Genomic DNA, 20148 nt, shown 5'->3' with positions numbered 1-20148 from the left:
GGCATCTCCTTGTTAGAGAGGGTTTGGTTGTATCTTTGCATCCTTGTGTGTGTGCATGCTAAGTTGATTCAGTCACATCCGACTCTGTGACCCCATGGACAAGCCTGCCAGGCTTCTCTGTCCACGGGATTCTCCAGGCAAGAATACTGGAGTGGGTTGCCATGCCCTCCTCCAGGGGATCTTCCTTCCCAACCCAGGGATCGAATCCGAGTCTCTCATGTCTCCTGCATTGGCAGGTGGGTCCTCTACCACTAGCCCAACCTAGGGAGCCCTTTGCATCCTTGGGTGTCTCCTAAGGGCTTCCCCGATAGCTCAGTTGGTAAAGAATCCGTGTGTCTTCTAAATATGTTATAGCGGAAGTGCAGCATTCTTATCAGAACAGCAGTTGCTGTTTAAAGTGCGTCTGTGCCACCCTCCCATAGGCCTGTGAGTGGGGCTCTTCAGAAGAAAGACCACCTCAAGGCAACTTGGTTAAAGACAGAGCAGCCCAAGTGCCGTGATGCTCCTGAGCCGGCGCGCGGCTCTGCCCTGAGCCCCAGGGCCCAGCCAGGCTCCCTGCTCACACACAGGACCCTGGGTCGCTGGACACAGGCCTCCTCGCAAGGCAGATTCCCTTCCTGGCCTGGGAGCGGGCGCTCCGGCTCCTCTGCTTCCGTGTCTGGTGCCAGGACATGGCCCACGGGTTGGTGGGGACGCTGTGCACCCTCTGAGTTCCTTCATCCAGCAACGGGCAGGGTGGAGACCCTGGTCCCCGTGACCAAAATCAGTGCCTTCTCTGGGCCACCACACACGCGCAGCCATCTGTGACCTCCCTGCAGCAGCCCCCACCCCCCAAGGTCCCATACCCTGGCTCACACACACACACACACACACACACACTCTCTCACACACACTCACACACACACACACGGATTTGAACCTGAAGGGTGGCCGCCCAAGGGTGGGCTTCCGGACCCTGGCACACACACATACACACACTCACACATACACACTTACACACACACACACACACACACACACACACACACGGATTTGAACCTGAAGGGTGGCCGCCCAAGGGTGGGCTCCCAGCCACCCCAGCACGGAGTGGGTGCCCAGGACTGTTGAGTCTGTACTTGCAGACTATAGACCCCAGGCTGGGGGCGGCGGGTGAGTGTATGCCAGGCAGAGCCTGAGTCAGCCCTCCCTGGACTGAGGGGGTCAGAAGGCGGGGTCAAGGCTCCCCTTGCTGAAGGAAGGCCCAGGTGCCTCCCCCTCCCCCGCCCACCGCCTTGATGTGTGCAGTCCAAGCCCACCTGCCCCTTGGCATCTGGGACGAAGTCTCTGACCCAGGGCAGGGAGGGGCCTGGTAGAGAAGACCCGAGAGGGTGGGCAGGGGCAGCCTCCGAGCTGTGCTGTGCCCTAGGAGGGTCCCGGGGGAGCGTGCAGGGGGCCCAGATGCTCCGCCCCTGGGTCCCTCCTCCTGTGCCCGCTCCTGCCCTCACCTCCACCCCTGGCTTTACTGCCCACCCCCGGCCCTCCAGTCTTACAGGGTCAGCACTCATTTCTCTTCTTCCACACGCTGCTTTCAGCAGGGGCCAGCAGTGGGCACCTTGCTGCCAGCGAGCGGGGGCTTTGAGGGCAGGGTGTGCACCTGCACGCTCACACGCGTGCACACTCAGGCCCTGCAGCCCACCCACCCTCCACCCCGGGCCCTCACCCCTCCTCTGCCAGCCCTCGTGGAGAGCCCCGAGGTGCTGGGCCCGGCTGTGGAGAGACCCCCTGGCAGTGGGATCCCAGGCCTCTCCCGCCAGCCTCTCCCATGCCCTTCTCTTCCTCCGGCTCCCCTGCATCTGCCCAGGGGAGGGGGCCTGAGAACCCAGGGTTCCTGGCTAAGGTTCCTGGTTCTAGGTCTCCCCTGTGAGCTCACGGGGAGACCAAGGCTCCACGGAGAAGGCGCCCTTCCATCCATCACCACGCCCGTCCTCTGCTGGCCGGAATCTTGCTGTCGTTAAGGCCTTGTCTGATGATGGCTTCCCGGGGTCCTCCCACCTGTAAGGGCCTTAAGGGGCTCCCTCAGCTCTGTATGGGCCTCTGAGTGGCAGAGGGGCCATCTCAAGGTCAAGGGGATCCCGTGGCAAGCTGGGGTCCATGTGGGCTCCCACTCCAGGCCGTTTCTCTTATACCCGAAATACCCCTCACCTCGGGGGGATTGCCTGGAGTTCCCATGGCCTGATAATTTCCAAACCTTTTTGGAGATTTCCAGAAAAGACAAATGCCACGGACCCTTCTCCCAGAGCCAGACCCTGCCCAGATCTTCCTGGTAATTCCATTGCTTCCTTTATTGAGAGGACACTCCAGCCCTGGGGGCAAGTCCTATCTCTGGACTCGCATCTGGGGCGCCAAGGCCTCGCCTGTCTTGACACTGACGGTCTTAAAGATCCCAGGACAGTCATCTCGTCTGATACTCCTTCGTGATACGGCCCAGGTTACGCACTTGGGGCCAGAGCATCACAGAAGCCATGCCGTGTGCGTCTCAGAGCGTCATGTTAGGAAGCGTGCGGTGTTGGTTTGCCAACAACAGTGATGTTTTAACCTGTCTGATTAAGGTGGTGACTGCCATAAAGTTACGTAAAGTTATGGGTTTTCTTCCCTTTGTAATGAATAACTATTCGTGGGGAGACCCTTTGGGTAAGAATCCTGTTTCTCACCCTACTTTCCATCCACGAGTGTTTTTTTTTTTGGCTGTGCTGGAACTTCATTGCCGCGAGGACTTTTCCTCTAGCTGCGGGGAGCGGGGGCTGCTCCCCAGTTGCAGTGCTCAGGTTGCGGAGCACAGGCTCTGGGTGCTCAGACTTCAGTAGTTGCGGCTCGTGGACTCAGAGTTGCGGCTCCCCGGCTCTAGAGCCCAGGCTTAGCAGTTGTGGCTCACGGGCTCAGTTGCTCCGTGGCATATGGAGGCTTCCCAGACCAGGGATCGAACCCGTGTCTCCTGCATTGGCAGGAGGATTCTTTCCCACTGAGCCACCAAGGAAGCCCCCGTCCACTAGTTTTAATGTCTGTTGTTTCTCCTTGAGCTAACTGTTTCTGTAATGGCCACCAAGTAATTCCATCATTCATTCTTAACATTTGTGATTGATGCTCTATTGTACGGAAGAATGTTCTTTTCTCCCCACTTATTTATTTTCATCCGTGTGGACTCACGGATTCCTGTGTAACCCACTAGGTGATAATCTATAAGCATCGTAATTCATTTGAATGCTCAAGTGGTCACCAGTGTGGCCAGTAACAGCGTCTTCAAGCCGGTTCTGTGTCCTTTTGACCCCCGTCTTCCCGCCCTTTCTGGCAGAAAAACGGCTTCAGGGTCACTGTGTTCTGTCTCTGCCTCAGTGCCAGAGCCAGCTGTGTCTCCCGGGAGCCCCAGTGCCCTGGAGTGGAAAGTGACTCTTAGAAGCAAAGCCCAGGACACTGGATGTTCGGTTGCCTCTGAGCATCCCTTCTCTCAGGCCCTCTCCTTGGGCAGAGGTGGGAGACACGCATACGCGCGCGTGCGTAATTCACACGTCCAACCACGCGTGTCTCTGTTCCTGCCTGTGCCCATAGAAGACCACGGGTACACATCGACACCTCTGATCCCGCTCCAGCCCCACCGGGCCGTCCCAACCTGGTGCCTTTGCACATCTGTACCTTTGTCCCCGACAGGAAGAAGCCGGCATCTGTCATTCCTGTTTACTTGTCTGTCACCCTGTACCTGGCTGACCCCCGGCCCTGCTGGACTGTGTCCCTCTCACCGCCCCGCAGCGCTCTCCTTATGAGGGGCTCTGCCCCTCCCATGCCCCCTCCCACGCCAGGGCACCCAGCTGCCTTCCCACCAGAGAGGAAGACCCCAGACCTCCATCCATCTCCCTCCTCGTGCCCTTCTTGTTCCTTGAGCGATAGGACTGGGTTTTCGCCAATTTCATCATCCCCACGTGCCTCGCGCGCGGCAGACACCCTGGTCTGTGTAACTGGGCAACCAGGATCTTCCCCGTTGGACAGGCCTTTCAGCTTCCCAGACCATTTTTTTTTTTTTGTCATGGTTCTCACCCTAGCCCCGCGGGTGGGCAGGGGAAGTCGGGCGTTCTGGGGAAGATGCCGACCCGCCCAGGGTCGCCCGGCTGGAGAGAGGGCGTTCCAGGGCCGGTTGCCAGCCTGTCTGTCGAGGCTGTCCCCCTTGGCCCCCATGAAAGCCTAGTCACGCGGTGTTAGGGGTGTCACCTGGGCTGCTACTGCCGCCACTGTGGCAATCACGTGCTCTGAAGACGGAGAAGAATCCCAGGCTCAAATCCCGGCTCCGCCACCTCCCAGCTGAGCCTCAGTCTTCTCATCTTTAAAATGGAAGTTTGGGGGCAGTAGCGTCAGCGCCTTCAGCACAGGAGGAGCCGGCTGAGCCGACAAGCGCAGGGGGAAGTGGGTCTGTGATACACGGGTGCATGCAGCACAGAGCGCCCGAGGCTGCCGGCCTGACGCCCCACAGCCCGGGCGTTCCTGAGGGCGGGCTTGGCCAGACCCACGCCCCCGGGTAGAATCACAGGGGTCATCGACTGGGGTGTTCAGGTGCCACTTTGAAAATTCACCCCCGCATCCTCAGATTTCCAAGCGCTCTCCCACATCCTTAGATCCCCAAGCACTCTCCCAAATGGGCTCCCAGCCTCCCCTGCGTGTGGGGAACGGTCAACAGCTTGCACAAGTTTACGGACATGGACGGCAGAAGGGAAGAATACAACCATGTACCAGGTCTCTCGCCGTTTGTGACCTTGTGGCAGCCAGGCGGAGCAGGGCATACCACGGGGCCAGCCATCGTGAGCCGATAGATGCTTGATTAGGAAGCTTGACTTTTCTTTTAAACAGGGCGCAGGTGGCTATATCCAGGCTTACTACTCGGGGAGGAGGGGCAAGCTCCTACCCTACCCCACCCCATACCCAGATGCAGGGAGACACACCCCATCCTTGCCAGGCCATCTCCTACCACCCAGAGGGCACCCAGAGGGCAGCTCCGCTTTGTAGGCACCTTCACGCGCTCAGCACTGTGTGGGGAGACCAAGTGGCCTGGAGGGTCCCCAGCCCAGTGATGGGCATGGAGTGTGTGTCCTGGGGGCTTGGGGGCACCTGAGGAGGACTCCGTGAGATGCAGAGTGCCGGGGGAGGGGGCTGTGAGGGTGGTGCTCAGGATGTGGGCTCAGCAGGGACAGCATCCGCCCTACTGTGTCCTGTCTTGGGTCTCCCCAGACTGCCAACTCTGAGTGAGGGATGTGGGCATGGGGCTGAGGACATAGAGGCCTGGGCGGGGGGCCCGGAGGTGCTGGGCTTCTGGAGTCCCCTCAAGGCCCCAGAACGTGACCGAGTGGTGGGTGGTCCGCAGGAGGGAGCCTTGTAGTGTGGCTGCAGTATTTCGGGAGCAGATGCCCCTTGGGAGACTGGTAGTGCCCCTTTGCCCTGGTGCTGGGCGCTCGGGTGCTGGGCACGCAGGGGCTGGGTGCTCAGGGGCTAGATACTCAGGGGCTGGGTGCTCAGGTGCTGGGCATTCAGGGGCTGGATTTCTTCCTCCACCACAGCACCCGTGGGTTTTCTTTCATTTTTTAGAGTCTCCCAAATGTGAGGTTGTAGAGGCAACGAGCGGCAAGAGGGAGCAATGGTGGCTTGTCAGAAACCACAGCTGTGTGGGGAGGAAGCCAGAGCACAGCTCCCGGCCTGACCAGGTCTGGCCCGGGGCTCAGACAGGGACAGGCTGGCGGAAGGGTGTGAGTTTGGGGGCTTATGGCAGGGAATGACATCTCTGAGCCACCACCTGGCCCGCATGTGACCCTGCACAGGCTACTTTGCATCTCTGTGCTTCATTCCCGTCTGTGAAGACAGATACTGCTGCTGCTCTTGTAGGATGCCGTGAGGTCCAGGTGAGCCGGGCAGGTCCAGGTGAGGCCGTGATGAGCTTGTCCCCTCCCTCTCGGGCTCCTGACAGATCTCTCGTGGTTTCTGGCCTCGTCAGTAGCTTGGCTCTGGCTTACGCAGGGCCAGGAAGAGCTCAGTGATGCAACTGTGGAAAGTAGCCATCAGGACATGCACATACTTACACATAAATATTCATCGGAAGGACTGATGCTGAAGCTGAAACTCCAATCCTTTGACCAGCTGGTGCGAAGAACTGACTCATTTGAAAAGACCCTGATGCTGGGAAAAATTGAAGGTGGGAGGAGAAGGAGATGACAGAGGATGAGATGGTTGGATGGCATCACTGACTTGACGGACATGAATTTTAATAAACTCTGGAAGTTGGTGATGGACAGGGAGGCCTGGCGTGCTGCAGGCCATTGGGTCACAAAGAGTTGGACATGACTGAGTGATTGAACTGAACTGAACTGAACGACTTTCATGGGGTCTGGGTATTTTCTCAAGTGCCTTGCTCCCTGGAGCCCAGTGGTTAAGCACACAGGCCCTGGGACCTGATGCCCTCCGTGTGCTCAGCTGTGTGGCTGTGGGCTGGTTACCTAACCTCTCTGTGCCTCAGCTTCCTCACTGTGGATGTGTCTCCTTCTTACCGTTGTTGGGAAAATCCTAATTGTAACAGGGATAGACACGGGACCTTCACCTAAGGTCACAGAGCGGATGAGAGCCCCTCTTTGAACCCTGGAGTCGACTCCATAGCCAGTGCTCTGAATCGTCCCCCATGTGCCATGTTACCTTGTGAGTACGGTCCATTTCTTTCTGGACCATTCTAGACTAGTCCAGTGGAGTTTGTTGCCCTCCAGGGGTGCATGCTGTGAAGTCCGGCTGGGCAGGGGTGCCAGCACTTTGAGGAGCTGCTCCCAGCTGCCAAGGGAGCTGAGCCCAGGGGCTCAGGGTCTGTCCTCAGGCCAGGGCCCAAGCCCCAGTTCTGCTGTGGTCCTTCAGGGGACCAACTGGGGGGGGCTTCCAGACCCTGCTGTAATTCAGCCTGCGCATCTGTCTTGTCTGTGTTGGGGCTGCCTCAGATTCTGCTGGGCTGGGGTGGAAGTTCTGCTTTGAAAGCATTTAGGAGCTTGAGAGAAGGAAATGGCAACCCTCCAGTGTTCTTGCCTGGAGAATCCCAGGGACGGGGGAGCCTGGTGGGCTGCCGTCTGTGGGGTCACACAGAGTCGGACACAACTGAATAACTGAGCAGCAGCAGCAGCAGGAGCTGGAGAAGCAGATGAATGAGCTCAGACCTGTCCCTCACTCGTTGCTGACCATTCTGCTCCCCCAGGCCTCATGGATCTCACGGATGCTGCGGCTGGAGCCCGGCAGGCTCCTGGCAGTGTGTCTGTGTCATTCCTTGTCTCGTTCTGGCCAGCATCAGCCAGGACGGGGAAGATGGGGTTAGCCTTCTTTGGAACCCCCCAGTAAAGAGGAAACCTCAGTGTTTCCACGTGAAATGGTTTAACATAAACTCCAGTCCAGCCCCGCTGAGGCCGCCCCAGACGGATCTTGCCAGGGCAGGGTGGCAGCTCATGAGCACCTCCTAGCGTCCGAGCTCCTCTCTGCAGGCCTGAGTAGGTGGGCAGCACTCGGGCCGCTGGCCAATGGACCCGGCCTCCAGGTGACCAGCTGGTGCATCCCTGAGCCCGCATGGATGTCTGCCTGAGGTCCCGTGAGCCCACGGGGGAGGCTGAAGGAGGGGAGGGGAGAAGGGCAGGGAAACTTCTGGGTCACTTTGTTAGTGACCTTCAGAAAGCAGGAAGCAGGCCAGGGTCCCACTTGACTGGAGACCGTTGGGAACCTGAGTTATTTAAGAGCCAATCTGTGCGGCAGCTCTGAGCCCAGGAGAATCAGACCGGTCCGGCAAGGACTGGTTTAGGACAGTGGGCCTTGATGGGTCCTATTGGAAGCTGCTCCACCCTCCTCCACTGCCGGGAGCTGGATGGACTGAGCTGTGAGGGTCTGGGTGTGGACTGTGGCCCGGGCCCTCGCACAGCAAGCCTGTAAGGTAAATACAGCGTCTCCGGGTTCTGAGCAACAGAAACATTTAGTAACCTGGTGGGACCCAGGAGTCAAACCAAGTATGTCTGACTGCAGAGCCCTGACCACAGCCCCCACCCCGCTCACCTGGACTCAGCTTCCCCACCTGCTTTCTCCATCTCTGTGCTGCCAGGAGACGGGAACACAGTGCCCGGGGTGTCAAGGGCCCCCGGGAGATGTCAGGGTTTCAGGTGTCTGCCCGTGTGGCGGGGGTTTCTCATTGTTGTTCAGAAGTGGGGACGCAGGTGGGAGGCTCCGGGCGGCGTGAATCAGGCTGCCGGGAGTGGGTGGCAGGCGTGCCCAGCCTGCCGGAGCCCGTCAGGCAGTCGGGTGAGGTGGGGAGGCCAGGACCTGTTGACGACTGTTGGCACCGGTGTTTGGAGCCTGTTCTGCACCCCCCAACCCCGGCCCAGCCCCAGGCCTGAATCAGATGCCAGGAGCCCAGAGCTCCCTGAGCCCTTTCACTGGTCCATCCAAAGACGTACCTGAAGGCCGTTCCCATCAGAGATAACAGCTCACTTGCCACCCTGCCCCCATTTCAAAGATGAGGAAACTGAGGCCACAGAGCCAGGTGGCTGGCATGAGGGCCTGCCCCAAGGGCCAGGCTCCCCATCTCCTGCTCCCTTGGGCCCCCCATCTCTGTGCCCAGTGCTCTGGGCAGAGTGGAGGCCAAGGTGACCCAAGATGTTGGAGGTCTCAGCCAGGTGTGAGTAATGCAGGCTGCCTCGTAAGCAGGAGCTGCCGAGTTGCCTGGATAAGCGTGTGGGTTTGTCCCGCCACCAAGCAGTGATTCGGTGCGGACAGGTGTGGCCCAGGGGCCACGGTGGGAAAAGACCCTCCTAGGACTCGGGGTTCTGACTCTCCGGTCCTGACTGGACTCTCTTCCTGGCGCCCCTGTTCCGGTTGCTCCTTGCCCGGGTGACCCACCAGAACCTCCCACCCTGGTGCCCAGGGCGGGGCCCACCGCACCCACCGGGTGTGGCTCTTTGCAGGGGCTCCCCACCAGCTGCATGGACCCCCGCCTGCCGTCTCTGCCCACCCTTAGTGTTCTCGGTGAGGAAGGGAGAGGCCCGCCGCCCCGAGGCTCTGGTCCGCGCGCACCCAGCCCCTTCGGGAGAGCGGGCCGCTGCTCCGGCCGAAGGGAAGGTGTGGACAGGCCTCCTTCCCCCGAGATGGAGGCCGCCCACGTTCGCTCTGGACCGGGCAGGTGACTGCTGGGGATTTGCCGATTGGCTCCTGAGGAGACCGGCGGTGATGAGGTTACAGGCAGACCTTCCATTTCTTGAGAGGCGCGCACATCTAGGAACCCTCGGGGATTGACTGTCCACTCCTTCCTGCACGTCCCTCCCACCCCGTCCTGCACGAAAGTAAGCCCAGCGTGGCTGCTGACTTGCGCGGGTCACCCGGGTATCTGGGAGCTGACTCAAGTTCTGCTCGCAGCGCAGGCTCTCACCACCTCTTAAACCCTGCATGGCGAAGGAGGGAGGCGCTTTCTGAGAAGTTGTGCTCCCTCCCGAGATAGTTTAAGGCGCTTTGCTTCTCAAAATACTACAGGGATTGGATTATTTTTAGCCCGTCCTCGTGCAGTCTGGGGGGTACTCTTGCTGTCACTTGGGCAGATGGACTTCAAGTGTAGGATGGTTGTTCAGGGCTTCTTTCTGGGGGGACTTGGATCTTGGATGGTTGGAGGAAATGTGGGGTGCCCCTGAGGTGTACTGGGAGCCCCCCAAGTGTCCCCTCTGGCTCTTCAGCTCTTAAAACTAAAATGCCCCCTTCATTTCCTGAGTCCCCCAAGGAGAGGCCGCGAAGCCTCTGCAGTCAGAGCCACCTGCCTGAGTTCAGTCACTTGAGGCCTCAGTTTCCGTATCTTTAAAATGGGTCTCTGAGGGAGACCAGAACGGCGTGTTGTGCAGAAAGCGTTAAGCACATTTCCCGCACGTGCTGAGCGGGTGGCAAGCTCTGGCTGTTGTCATTTTTGTTGGTGTCCCCATCAGAGTGATGATGGGGGCACAGGCTTGGGTGAACCCTGGCGGGGAAGGCTAGCATCCCTGCGGCACCGCTGTCCACGGAGTCCGCAGAGGTGCTCTGGGTGGGTGGGCAGGCGTGCCTGGGCCCTTGGGCCTCCAGAGACAGGGGTCCCCACCTGAGCCGGGAGTGCAGCTCAGGCCGTGGCTGCCCCCTGTTCCCCCAGGTCGCCCTGCAGGAGGGGCCTTTCACCAGAATCCAGAGCCTGTGGGCATCTGGAGTGGCTCACAGCATCCTGAGGGAAGCTGCCCACACAGGCTCAGAGCCTGAGACGCTGGTTCCTTCCACCAGGGTCCCCAGACCCCATCGGCCTGGGCCCCCACCTGCAGCCTGCTCCGTGTACTCCACTCACCGTCAGCAGTTGGAACGGCATTTTCTCTCAGGGCCTGAGGGCTGCAGGAACGTGAACATCTTCTGCAACAGCCCCGAGGGTCTGCACAGGTGGGGTGCTGAGACCAGTGGGCCAGAGTGCCTGGTGGCTTACGTGGACACTCATCCCCTCTCCTGACCATTGAGCCCACTCCTGGGTTCTGGCTCAGGCAGGGCTCCAGAGCCCCCAGGAACTGGAGCCAGGAGTTGCAGCTAATGGGGCCCCCAAATACCTTAAGGGGTTCATGAAGGTGTTTTAATTTCTTTCAAAATTAAAAGGGAAAAAACCCCTCAAACTTTTAAGGTCAAAGAAAATGTTTAAAAAAATCTTTTTTCTCATGTCAGAAATACATGATACTTTTGAGGCTCACAGAAATCTGTTAAATTACTTACATTCTTCTTCTGGAAAAGGAGGCCCCTAAAGTCATTGAGCAGCAGGCGCACCCTTGCCGTGTGAGAGCCTCCACGCCCCCTCAGCAGGCCCGGGGTCCCGAGTGCCGTGGACCAGGAGGCGTCTGTGGCAAGATGAGCGCTCATGGCCCCCTGGGCCCAGATGGTGGATGAGGTCTGAGCCTGACTCATCAGGTGGACTTTTATCCTGAGCTGCTTTGTGGGGAGAGTGGGGCAGGGCTCTCTGGTCGGCAGGAATGTGGCCTTTGGCTCCAAGTGGGATGAACTTCTGAACCCCGGGGCTCAGCCCCTGAGCTGTTAGGGGGGACCACGACCACCCCAGTGGACTCCACGCAGCAGCTCCAGTGGTAGACAGCTTCACATCTTGCGAGACAGCAGTGTGGACCTGGGACAGGGCCTCCTGTGGGGTCAAGGGCATCGTGGTCCCATCAGCCAGAGCCCCTGTGAACGTATCCCTCAGTACACGCGGCACGGGCTTCCTAGAACACACTGGGGGCCAGGGGCTTCTGATGTTATCTGCAGACTCTGTGATGCTGGAGGGCAGAGAGGATGGTCCCCTCCTGCTTGGATTCCCACCTGGAAGGGGTGCCACCTCCCCGAGGAGTGGGCAAGATGCTGCCATCTGCACAGGGGCGGCCCGTGCCCACACTTGGCCTCTGCCTCCGGGGAACAGGAGCATCACAGCGGGGGCCTCTGAGAGGCTCTGCTGAGACACCCCTCCTGAACCGGAAGCAGAAGGCCCTGCAGGCCTGGAGCCTGAGTCACGGAAGACCTTTGTCGCGTATCTGCCCTCCTGACCTTCTCGTGGCGCCTGTGCCCACAGCTAGGGTGCTCTGCCAGCAGCTCCCCTCAGCGACCCGCCCGGCTCCGTTTGGTACCTGCAGGGCGCCCTCAGGCGGGCGATAGTCCAGGTGTGAACCTGGCCCTTCTCCGAAGCACCTGTGTCCTCACCTGGAAACAGGGGTGGAGCGCTGTCTGGACTTCACGGGCATGGCAGGATTGAATGAGAGCATGCTTCTCCCACGGCCGAGTCACACCTGGCCCGAGTTGGAAGCTCCACAGGCGGCCCCGCTTCCTCCACAATCGTTATTACAACTCACCGCTTGGGGCGGCTCACAGTCTGGTGTCAGCCTCCAGCTCTTCTCCTGGGGATTTGAGGGGCCTTCTCAGCCTCCGGGGGGTGAGCCCTGCCTCTCCCCTCTGTCGCTCACCCCAGGTGACCCTGGCAGTGCACCCACCGCCCACTCTGAGGCCCTTAGTGGCCAGGCCACTCATCTGGTCCTGACGCTCTGGTCCTTAGTTCACGGGCAGGGGGTCTCTGGGTCTTTGTGGAGCCTGGAAATGTAAGCAGCTCACGGCTGCTCCCAGGGAGCCAAGAGGAGGGCCCCAAATCCACAGGCAGCATGCAAGACTCAACAGGGTGTGTGTGCACACGTGTCTGTGTGTGAAAGAGGATGTGTGCGCACATGTATGTGAGAGGGTGTGTGTGCATGTGTGTGTGTGAGGGCCTGTGCACACATGTGTATGTGTGAGAGGGTGTGTGTGTGAGAGGGTGTGTGTTCATGCATGTGTATGTGTGTGAGAGGGTGTGTGTGTGTGTGTATGCAGGGCATATGTGAGTGTGTCTCCAAGAATGCACGAGTATGTGTGTAAGCGTGCACTTGGAGGATAACTGTGGTTTTCGATTTTCCTATGTTTCTGAAAATCCGTGCAGAATCTTCTGGTGCAGTTTGGGTCTGTAAGGCGGACACCGTCGTTCTGCTCCAAGTGAGGTAAGAAGTTCAGTCGCGGAGAAAACGCAGCTGCCTGCTGCCATTAGATGCTCATTGGTCCAGCTCTGGACCCTGATTGTCACAGCTCAGAATGAGCTTCAGAAAGAGGCAGGAAGAGGGGGAGGGGCTGTGTTCCATTTCAGCCGGTGCTGCTGGAATCGGGGTCACCAGGCTGTCCTCCCAGCCAAGCCATCAGGAAGGTCCAGGGTGTGCCTGACGCTGTGAGGGGCTCAGGGTCCATAGGAGCACGGTGGAGGGGGGGGTACTGCTACACCACCATCGTATCCTGACCTTGGACAACGGACGGGGAGGGGAGGGTCACCTTGTGCCAGCTGTGCCCGGAGCCATGTCGGGTGCTGTACATGGCAGGGCGGTGGTCAGCCGCTCACACGTTACGTATCAAAGGCCCCTGCCAGCTGCTGGGATGTGCTTGGTAAGTATTCACTCACATTCTTAGCTAAATAATAAGACAGTGAAAGACTTCATCAAGTCACTGAGAGAAGTCCAGGGTCATCCCGAAGGCTTCGTCTCTCGTGTCCCACGCTGACCCCTGCAGTCACCTCCTATCCCCGTCAGGATCACCGTGGCTGCAGCTGCTGGACACCAGCTGGCCATGGCTTCAGCCATCGGGATGGTTATTTTCTGAAGAAAGCAGTTGGAGATCCTCAGAGCCAGGGCTGGCGCTGCCCTTCAACACGGGCTGTATCATCCGTCTTTTTTGATCCACCAGACTTACTATCAGGGTAAATCCAGACTGAGGCCTGAAGTTTAGGCAACTTGGAGGAGAGGGGCATTTTAAGAAAAAGAATACTGTAGATTAATGAATGTAATGTAGGTTGGAAAGAATTGAAAACATATGTCCTCACATACGTACATGAGTGTACACAAATGTGTAGACGAGGGTTCAGAGCAGCATCATTCATAACATCCCCAAAGTGGAAATACCCCAGGTGTCCATCCACTGATGAATGGACAGGCAGAGTGCGGCCTCTCTCCAGGCAGTGGGGTGCTATTCACACGTGGAGAAGAATGAGGTACTGATTCACGCTTTGACGAGGATGAGCCTTGGAAGCGTTATGCTGAATGGAAGAAGCCGCACACACGAAAGCCACATGCTGCGTGGTTCCATTTGTAGGAAATGTCCAGGACAGGCAAGTCTGTAGAGATAGAGGTACATTAGTGGTCGCCAGGGGGCTGCAGGGGAGCCAGGGATGGTGACGGGTAATTGACATGTTTAGGGTTTTTCAGGTTAAACTACTTGACACGTTTAACATTTTTTTCAGAAATGTTCTGAAGTTAGATAGTGGTGAAGGTTGTATAATATTGGGAATGCAGTAAAAGCTATTGAAGTACACTTTAAAATGGTAAATTTTATGTTACGTAAGGGCTTCCCCTGTGGCTCAGCTGGTAAGGGATCTGCCTGCAGTGCAGGAGACCTGGGTTTGATCCCTGGGTTAGGAAGATCCCCCAGAGAAGGGGAAGGCTACCCACTCCAGTATTCTGGCCTGGAAAATTCCATGGATTGCAGTCCGTGGGGTCGCAGAGTCAGGCACGACTGAGGACCGTTCACACGTTACGTCAGTTTGACTTCAATTAGAAAAACAACCGTGTGAACATATTTCTAGGGCCCTGGAAGGCGCCTGTGCTGTTGAGGGGCATGAAACCAAAGGCTCATTAGCTTTATGGTAAACTCACCCCTGCTTAATGAGTTGGCTTTTCCTTCTGTCTGTCGCCTAATGGGCAAAAGATGGCTGCTGTGGCACCGGGTGTCGTGGCCACCTTCAAGGCGGTGCCAGTGAGCTTTCCTCCTATGAGTGGCCCTTTTAAATGGCTCTCCCAGTGGTGCCCACCTTCCCTGACTTCCGGACTTCCAGTTGTATCTTTGAAACTGGGTCACATGAACATGCCTGATGAGGGCTTCTCAAGGAGGAAGTACCTGGCAAAAGGCAGTGAAATCATCACAGCCGACTTAGCCAACCATGATTCTCTGCCTAAGAATGGGCGTCCATGACTGCCTCAGACAAAATTGGGGTTAGGGTGGCCAGAAAACCAGCCTTTCTGCCTCTATGACACCCCGACTCTGTTCTTCAAATAGCCGCTGGGGTTGTCTTCTGGATGTTCAAATCTGTCTTCACTCCCCCACCCGGAACTATTCCACAGCCCCTTCTGCCTCCCATACAGACAGCTGACCTCAGTCCAGGGCTTTCTCCTGTGGGCTTCTCACCGGTCAAGGTCATGGTCTCGAAGCCTCCTTGACCTGAAAAGAACAGAGAAGGGGGACATTTTAGAATAAAATGTGCATTTTTAACACATATGGCTTCTCTTGACTCTTAAGCGATGGTGATTATTGTATTTAGGCCTGAATGGGAGCTAGTGTTTCCAATATGAAAATCTAGTCTAATTAGATTTTGCCTCAAAACAATTTCTCAGCATCATGGACATGAAAGCCCCTTGATGAATGAATCTTATCTGCTAAATTCAGAAGTTTAAGGGAAAGGAAGGAACTCAGTTTCTAATCCCTAGTTCTGGGAAGAAAAAAAAAAAGACTTTTTTGAGCACCAGTCATATCTGTAAAGCCTTAAGAGTTCACAGAAGAAGCCATGTGGTACTCTGTCCCCTTACCTGGGGCAGAGGACATGGACGTGTATGGTGGCCAGCGGGGTGATTTGCAGAAGTGGGCACTTCTGTGCCTGGAACAGTCTGCCAGGCAGGCCGGCCTCTGGGTGCCTCGAGGGGTGGGGTCTCTGGAATCAAAAGGCCCAGATTGGAATCCTGACTTGGTCAGTGGACTGACCAGCCACTCTGGGGCAAGTAACCAGCGCTCTGAGCCTCGCTTTTTCTGACTGTAAGTGCGGATGGTAACGCCTACCTTGTCAGGTGTTATGAGGATGAAACGAATCCCGCTGTGTTTGTAAAGCGTCCATAGGGTAACTGCAAGCCAGGAGGACAGTGCTGGCCATGCAGGGTGGCCCAGACATCCGCACCCTGGTGTGCGAGGCTGATGGCCCTGCCCCCGGCCCCTCAGAGACCTGGGGGTTGGCCGAGCTCCTCTCCTTCTTCGTGCTTGCCCCCTGGGCTTGAACACCCCCTGCGCCGGGGGGCTCATTCCTGACCATGGGGAGTCTGGTCTCCTGCTAACACCTTCCTGTGCCCTCTCCCCACCTGTGCCTTGTGGCCTCTGCCCTCAGGCAGCTCGGGGAGCAGCGGGCTGGTGGTGACCCCGGTCTTGGTGGTTGAGCCCTTGCTTGAGGATGATTGCCCCCCATGACACACCCCTTCTTGTGCTGTCAGGAGAGAGGCCTTGTCTCCAGTCTGTGTAGCATTCGTGCTCAGATAGCGCAGCTGCTCATGTCTGTAAGATTTCTAGCCACGTGTGCAGGTGGGAGGACAGGCGTGTGTTGCACATGCAGGAGGTGGCCCCGCTCAGCCACACTGCGTCTGTGCACAGGGCCCTTCTGTGCTGGTGTGAACGCGTGTGCACAGGTGCGTGCGCCTGGCTTCTCCCCACATCGACTGATTGTGGCGAATATGTGCTTCTGCTCTCTAGGCCCTGGTTCTGGGAAAGGGTTCTGGAATGCCAGCTGCGGGTGAGGAACCCATGGCCAAGGGGAGGGCCCCATCGGCCACAGAGGCCTGAGACAGCCCCTGCCTGCGGCCCTGCCGTCTGCTCTGTGCCCTGAGGGTGACCTCCGTGCTCGGAGCCAGCTGGGGAGGCTCTGCTCCCCACAGAGGGCTGGACGGGGTGAGCTCTGGAACCTTTCTGGAGCCCGACAGCCTGGCACACACGCCTGGTTCACCACTGAGGAGCCGTGCCGTCCCGGGTTCCCAGTGTGAGCCTTGCTGTGCCTCCGTGTCTCATAACCCAGCTCTACGATGGGGCCACAGGAGCCGCCACCTCCCGCAACGTCCAGTCTCCCCCGGAGATGGTGTCTGCTGTCATCATTGTCATGCCTGCCTGTGCCACCACCTGCCTGTCCTCCAGGGTGCCTGAGGAGGCAGCCCGACCTCCCCTGCACCTCCCCAGCCTCAACACCCCGCTGCCTCCGAGACCAAGCAGAGGGGAGGGCGGGTTCTGCAGCTGCCCAGCTGGCCCTGCCGTAGATGTGCGGAGCCTCGTCCTGACCACAGCGAGGTGAGGGCCAGGGGGAAGGGGAGCATCCTGATGGGGAGGGGGCTCAGAATGGCAGGAACCAAAGCGTGATGGGGGCCCTGGAGACAGGAGGGCCACAGCCTCTGGGATTCTAATGCCCCTGGTCCCCTGTGCTGGGCTGGGCTCCATGGGAGAAAGTCTGCTGCTGTGAGGGGCCCGTAGCCCTCCACTCCCGTGTGGGGGCCCCTGGAGGCCTCCTCAGGGGCAGGGCAGCTCGGCCCAGGGCGGTTGCCACCTCTGGCCCCCCAGAGCCTGGGCCACTGGTGAGACACAAAGGACATCCAAGGAGCTTGCCGGGCGGTGGGCGCTGCGGTCTTGGGGCCAGCGTCCTGAGAGCGGGTTTTCTAAGGGACCCTGAGCAGCTCGTTAGAAAAGGCCCCGATGCTGGGGAAGATTGAGGGCAGGAGGAGAAGGGGATGACAGAGGATGAGATGGTTGGATGGCATCACCGACTCGATGGACATGGGTTTGGGTGGACTCCGGGAGTTGGTGATGGACAGGGAGGCCTGGCGTGCTGCAGTTCATGGGGTCGCAAAGAGTCAGACACGACTTAGCGCCTGAACTGAGCAATTCTGTCATCCCAAGGCCCCACTGCCCTCCTCTGCCCACCGCAGGCACTTCCTGTCCTTGCCCCCCGCACTGCCCTGCTCCCCTAGGCTGAGTGTGAGAACCTCCCCTTGCTGGCCCCCTGCTCACCCCCTCCATCCTCTAGGCTGTCAGTGGGGTTCAGAAGAGGGGGCCCTCCCTCCCTACCCCACCCCAGGCGCAGCAGCCTCTGCAGTCACCCCACCCTGCACCCTGAAAGTGGGTTAATACTACTCACCCCGCTCACCCTAGAGATAAGGATTTAACACCTCTCTGGCCGAGGGGCTGAGTCATAATTAACGAGCTGACGAGTGTCCTGATCCCCTTGGGGGAGGAGAAGGGGGTCCCCAGCGGTGCCCACAGAGAAGTGGCCCAGCTGGGCACAGCTCGCAGCCCTGCAGGCCAGGCCCCACCATCCCGCTGCCCCCACCCCGCTGCACTTAGACGTGTGGCCCCGTCCATGCGGGCAGCACCAGAGACTGTGTGGACGGCCCCACCCCGCCCCCTACCATCTCCCCGTGCCCCTGAGCCTGTGAAGGGCCGGCCCCGTGTAAGGGCCTTGACGCTCCGGCCTTTTAATAGGCTGACCCCGGGAATGAGGAGGACCCCGCTGCTGATTTATATGCCATACGCTTGGGGTTTAGTTGGAGCATCGTTGTAATCCGTATGCCTGTCAAGGTAATTATAAACCTAATATAATCCATAGATCAGTGGGTTCAGAGCTAATTAAGGCAACTGTAATTAACATTTATGAAAAACCTTGCCATTACGGGAATATCCTTTAAGCTGGCCTTCCAAGCTGATCACAAGGCCGGCCCCGCACTCCGGTGCGGCCTCCTAGGGCTCTTCGACGTCGCACTCGGGCGGGGGAGTGGGACTCAGGTACCAAGTGCCTGCGCCTCACCTCACGGGGCAGGGTCAGCCCTGCCGTCGCCGTTAGCACCCCAGGCCCTGGAACAGGCACCCGGCTGAGGACCGCGGCTCCAGGGCAGCCGGGTCTGTAGGACTGAGCTGTCCCCAGTGCTCAGTTTGTGTTCTGGCTCAATAAGACGCAGCCTGATGACACAGGTCGTGCAGAAAGAGAGGGAGAGATCCACGTGTTGAACTCGAGGCGAGCCCCCAGACTCCCGGGAATGGGAACTTCCTCACCAGCTCTTCCCGCGGTGGAGCTGAGCCCCCTGCACGGTTGGGAGGGTCTCCCTGCGGGCTTTCCTCCTGCCACACCCCCTGCAGCCGGGCTGCACCTGTGCTCCCTGGGGAGCACTGCCCTGGTGGGGTGGGGTCAAGACTGCCCTGAGCGCTGGCCTGGCTGTGCCTGCATTCTGCCTCCGTGGGCCCTCCCTGGGGTCCAGTGCAGCCAGGAAGGAGGATTTGGGGCTGGCGGGCAGGTGTGGGGCTGCAGGTGGTGTTGGGGGGTAAGCCGTGCAAAGGTCGGGGGGCACAGACAGAGCCCAGGGCTGCGTCCCGGGCCTGTGCCCTGGGGAACCAGCCAAGAAATCCAGATGCCCTTGATCATCTGTGGCTTGTGCGTGGCCTCCAAATGTGTGTGTCCAGGAAGACGGAACCCCCCTCTAATACAGCGTGTTCCAGACCGCACCCCTCTCCCCACCACCACCCCCTACCCTGGCCCAACCCCAGGAAAAGTCCAACAGCTGCACACTAGAGCCAGAACCGCGCCTGTTCCTGTGTGTTGCCTGGTTCCTCGTCGTGCTGTCAGCTTGGCGAACCCCACAGAGGCCCACCCGCCAGCCCCCACCCCGTCCGGAGCAGGAGATAAGAGGCAGCCTCCAGCAGGCCGCGTCCACGCCGGGATTGCTGCAGGCTCATCTGTTTGGAATCTGTTCTCTTCCTGCTCAGGAAAGCGGCGGTGCTCTGGGAGGCACGGGGATGTCCTGTGGCCCTCGCTGGCCCGTCCTCCAGGAACCAGGTGCTTCTTTAGACAGAGCCACGTGCATCCTTTGGGAGGGACGCTGGCGTAGATAGAAGGGAGTGTGGCGGGGCCCTGATTAGACCCGGCAGCCTCTGCCACTTGGAGCTGGTATGACCTTGGCCGGGTAGAAGTTATTTAACCACTTTGACTCAGTTTGTATAATTGGGATATGATGACTGCATTAAATTATTTAGTCACTAAGGAGTGTCCGATTTTTTGGGACCCCAGGGGCTACACTACGCCAGGCGTCCCTGTCCATCAACAACTCCTGGAGTTTACTTGAACTCATGTCCATCAAATTGGTATGCCATCCAAACATCTCATCCTCTGTTGTCCCCTTCTCCTCCTGCCCCCAATCCCTCCCAGCATCAGAGTCTTTTCCAGTGAGTCAACTCTTCGCATGAGGTGGCCAAAGTACTGGAGTTTCAGCTTTAGCATCATTCCTTCCAAAGAAATCCCAGGGCTGATCTTCAGAATGGACTGGTTGGATCTCCTCACAGTCCAAGGGACTCTCAAGAGTCTTCTCCAACACCACAGTTCAAAAGCATCAATTCTTCCATGCTTGGCCTTAGCATAGTACGTGGTATACAGTAAGTGCTCAGTGAATGCTGCTGCGACTGTTGTAGTCATTGTGGTTGACAGCAGTGGTCAGAGCAGGACACAGAGCAAGTAGGGTGAGCCAGGTGGGCTCTGAGTAGGGCCCGTGTCTCTGCTTTCCGCGCCATGTGTGTCTGGGTCTGGGGTACCTGGTGGCCCCAGCGCTGGCTCTTCTCCCTTCCTTTCTGCACACTGTCCTGTCTCTTCCCAGAGACTGCGAATCTGGCAGAAATGTCTGGATAGGAGTGAGACAGACAGGTGCCGGGGATGTCTCCACCAGGGCTAGGTGATGGTTCAGGGGTGGCACACCCATATCAAGG

The 20148-nt window shown here is 58.6% G+C and overlaps 1 protein-coding gene across 4 annotated transcripts in view; it reads left to right on the top strand.

The window, feature by feature from the left end:
• The window catches only part of LHPP (phospholysine phosphohistidine inorganic pyrophosphate phosphatase), a 127814-nt gene that overhangs the window by 51563 nt on the left and 56103 nt on the right, over positions 1-20148 (top strand). Inside the window, exon 7 of one of the 4 annotated variants that reach the window (XM_027528677.1) lies at positions 12509-12566. The exons of the other annotated variants lie outside the window; for them this stretch is intronic. Coding sequence (XP_027384478.1) covers positions 12509-12536 — 28 coding nt within the window. The 3' untranslated portion in view covers positions 12537-12566. The remainder of the gene's footprint in view (positions 1-12508; positions 12567-20148) is intronic. 4 annotated transcript variants of the gene reach the window in all.

This window comes from Bos indicus x Bos taurus, chromosome 26 (assembly GCF_003369695.1).
Source record: "Bos indicus x Bos taurus breed Angus x Brahman F1 hybrid chromosome 26, Bos_hybrid_MaternalHap_v2.0, whole genome shotgun sequence".
In the NCBI taxonomy this organism is placed as follows: Eukaryota; Metazoa; Chordata; class Mammalia; order Artiodactyla; family Bovidae; genus Bos; species Bos indicus x Bos taurus.
The sequence above is the reverse complement of the archived record's forward strand: the minus strand, read 5'-3'. Positions and strand labels throughout refer to the sequence as shown.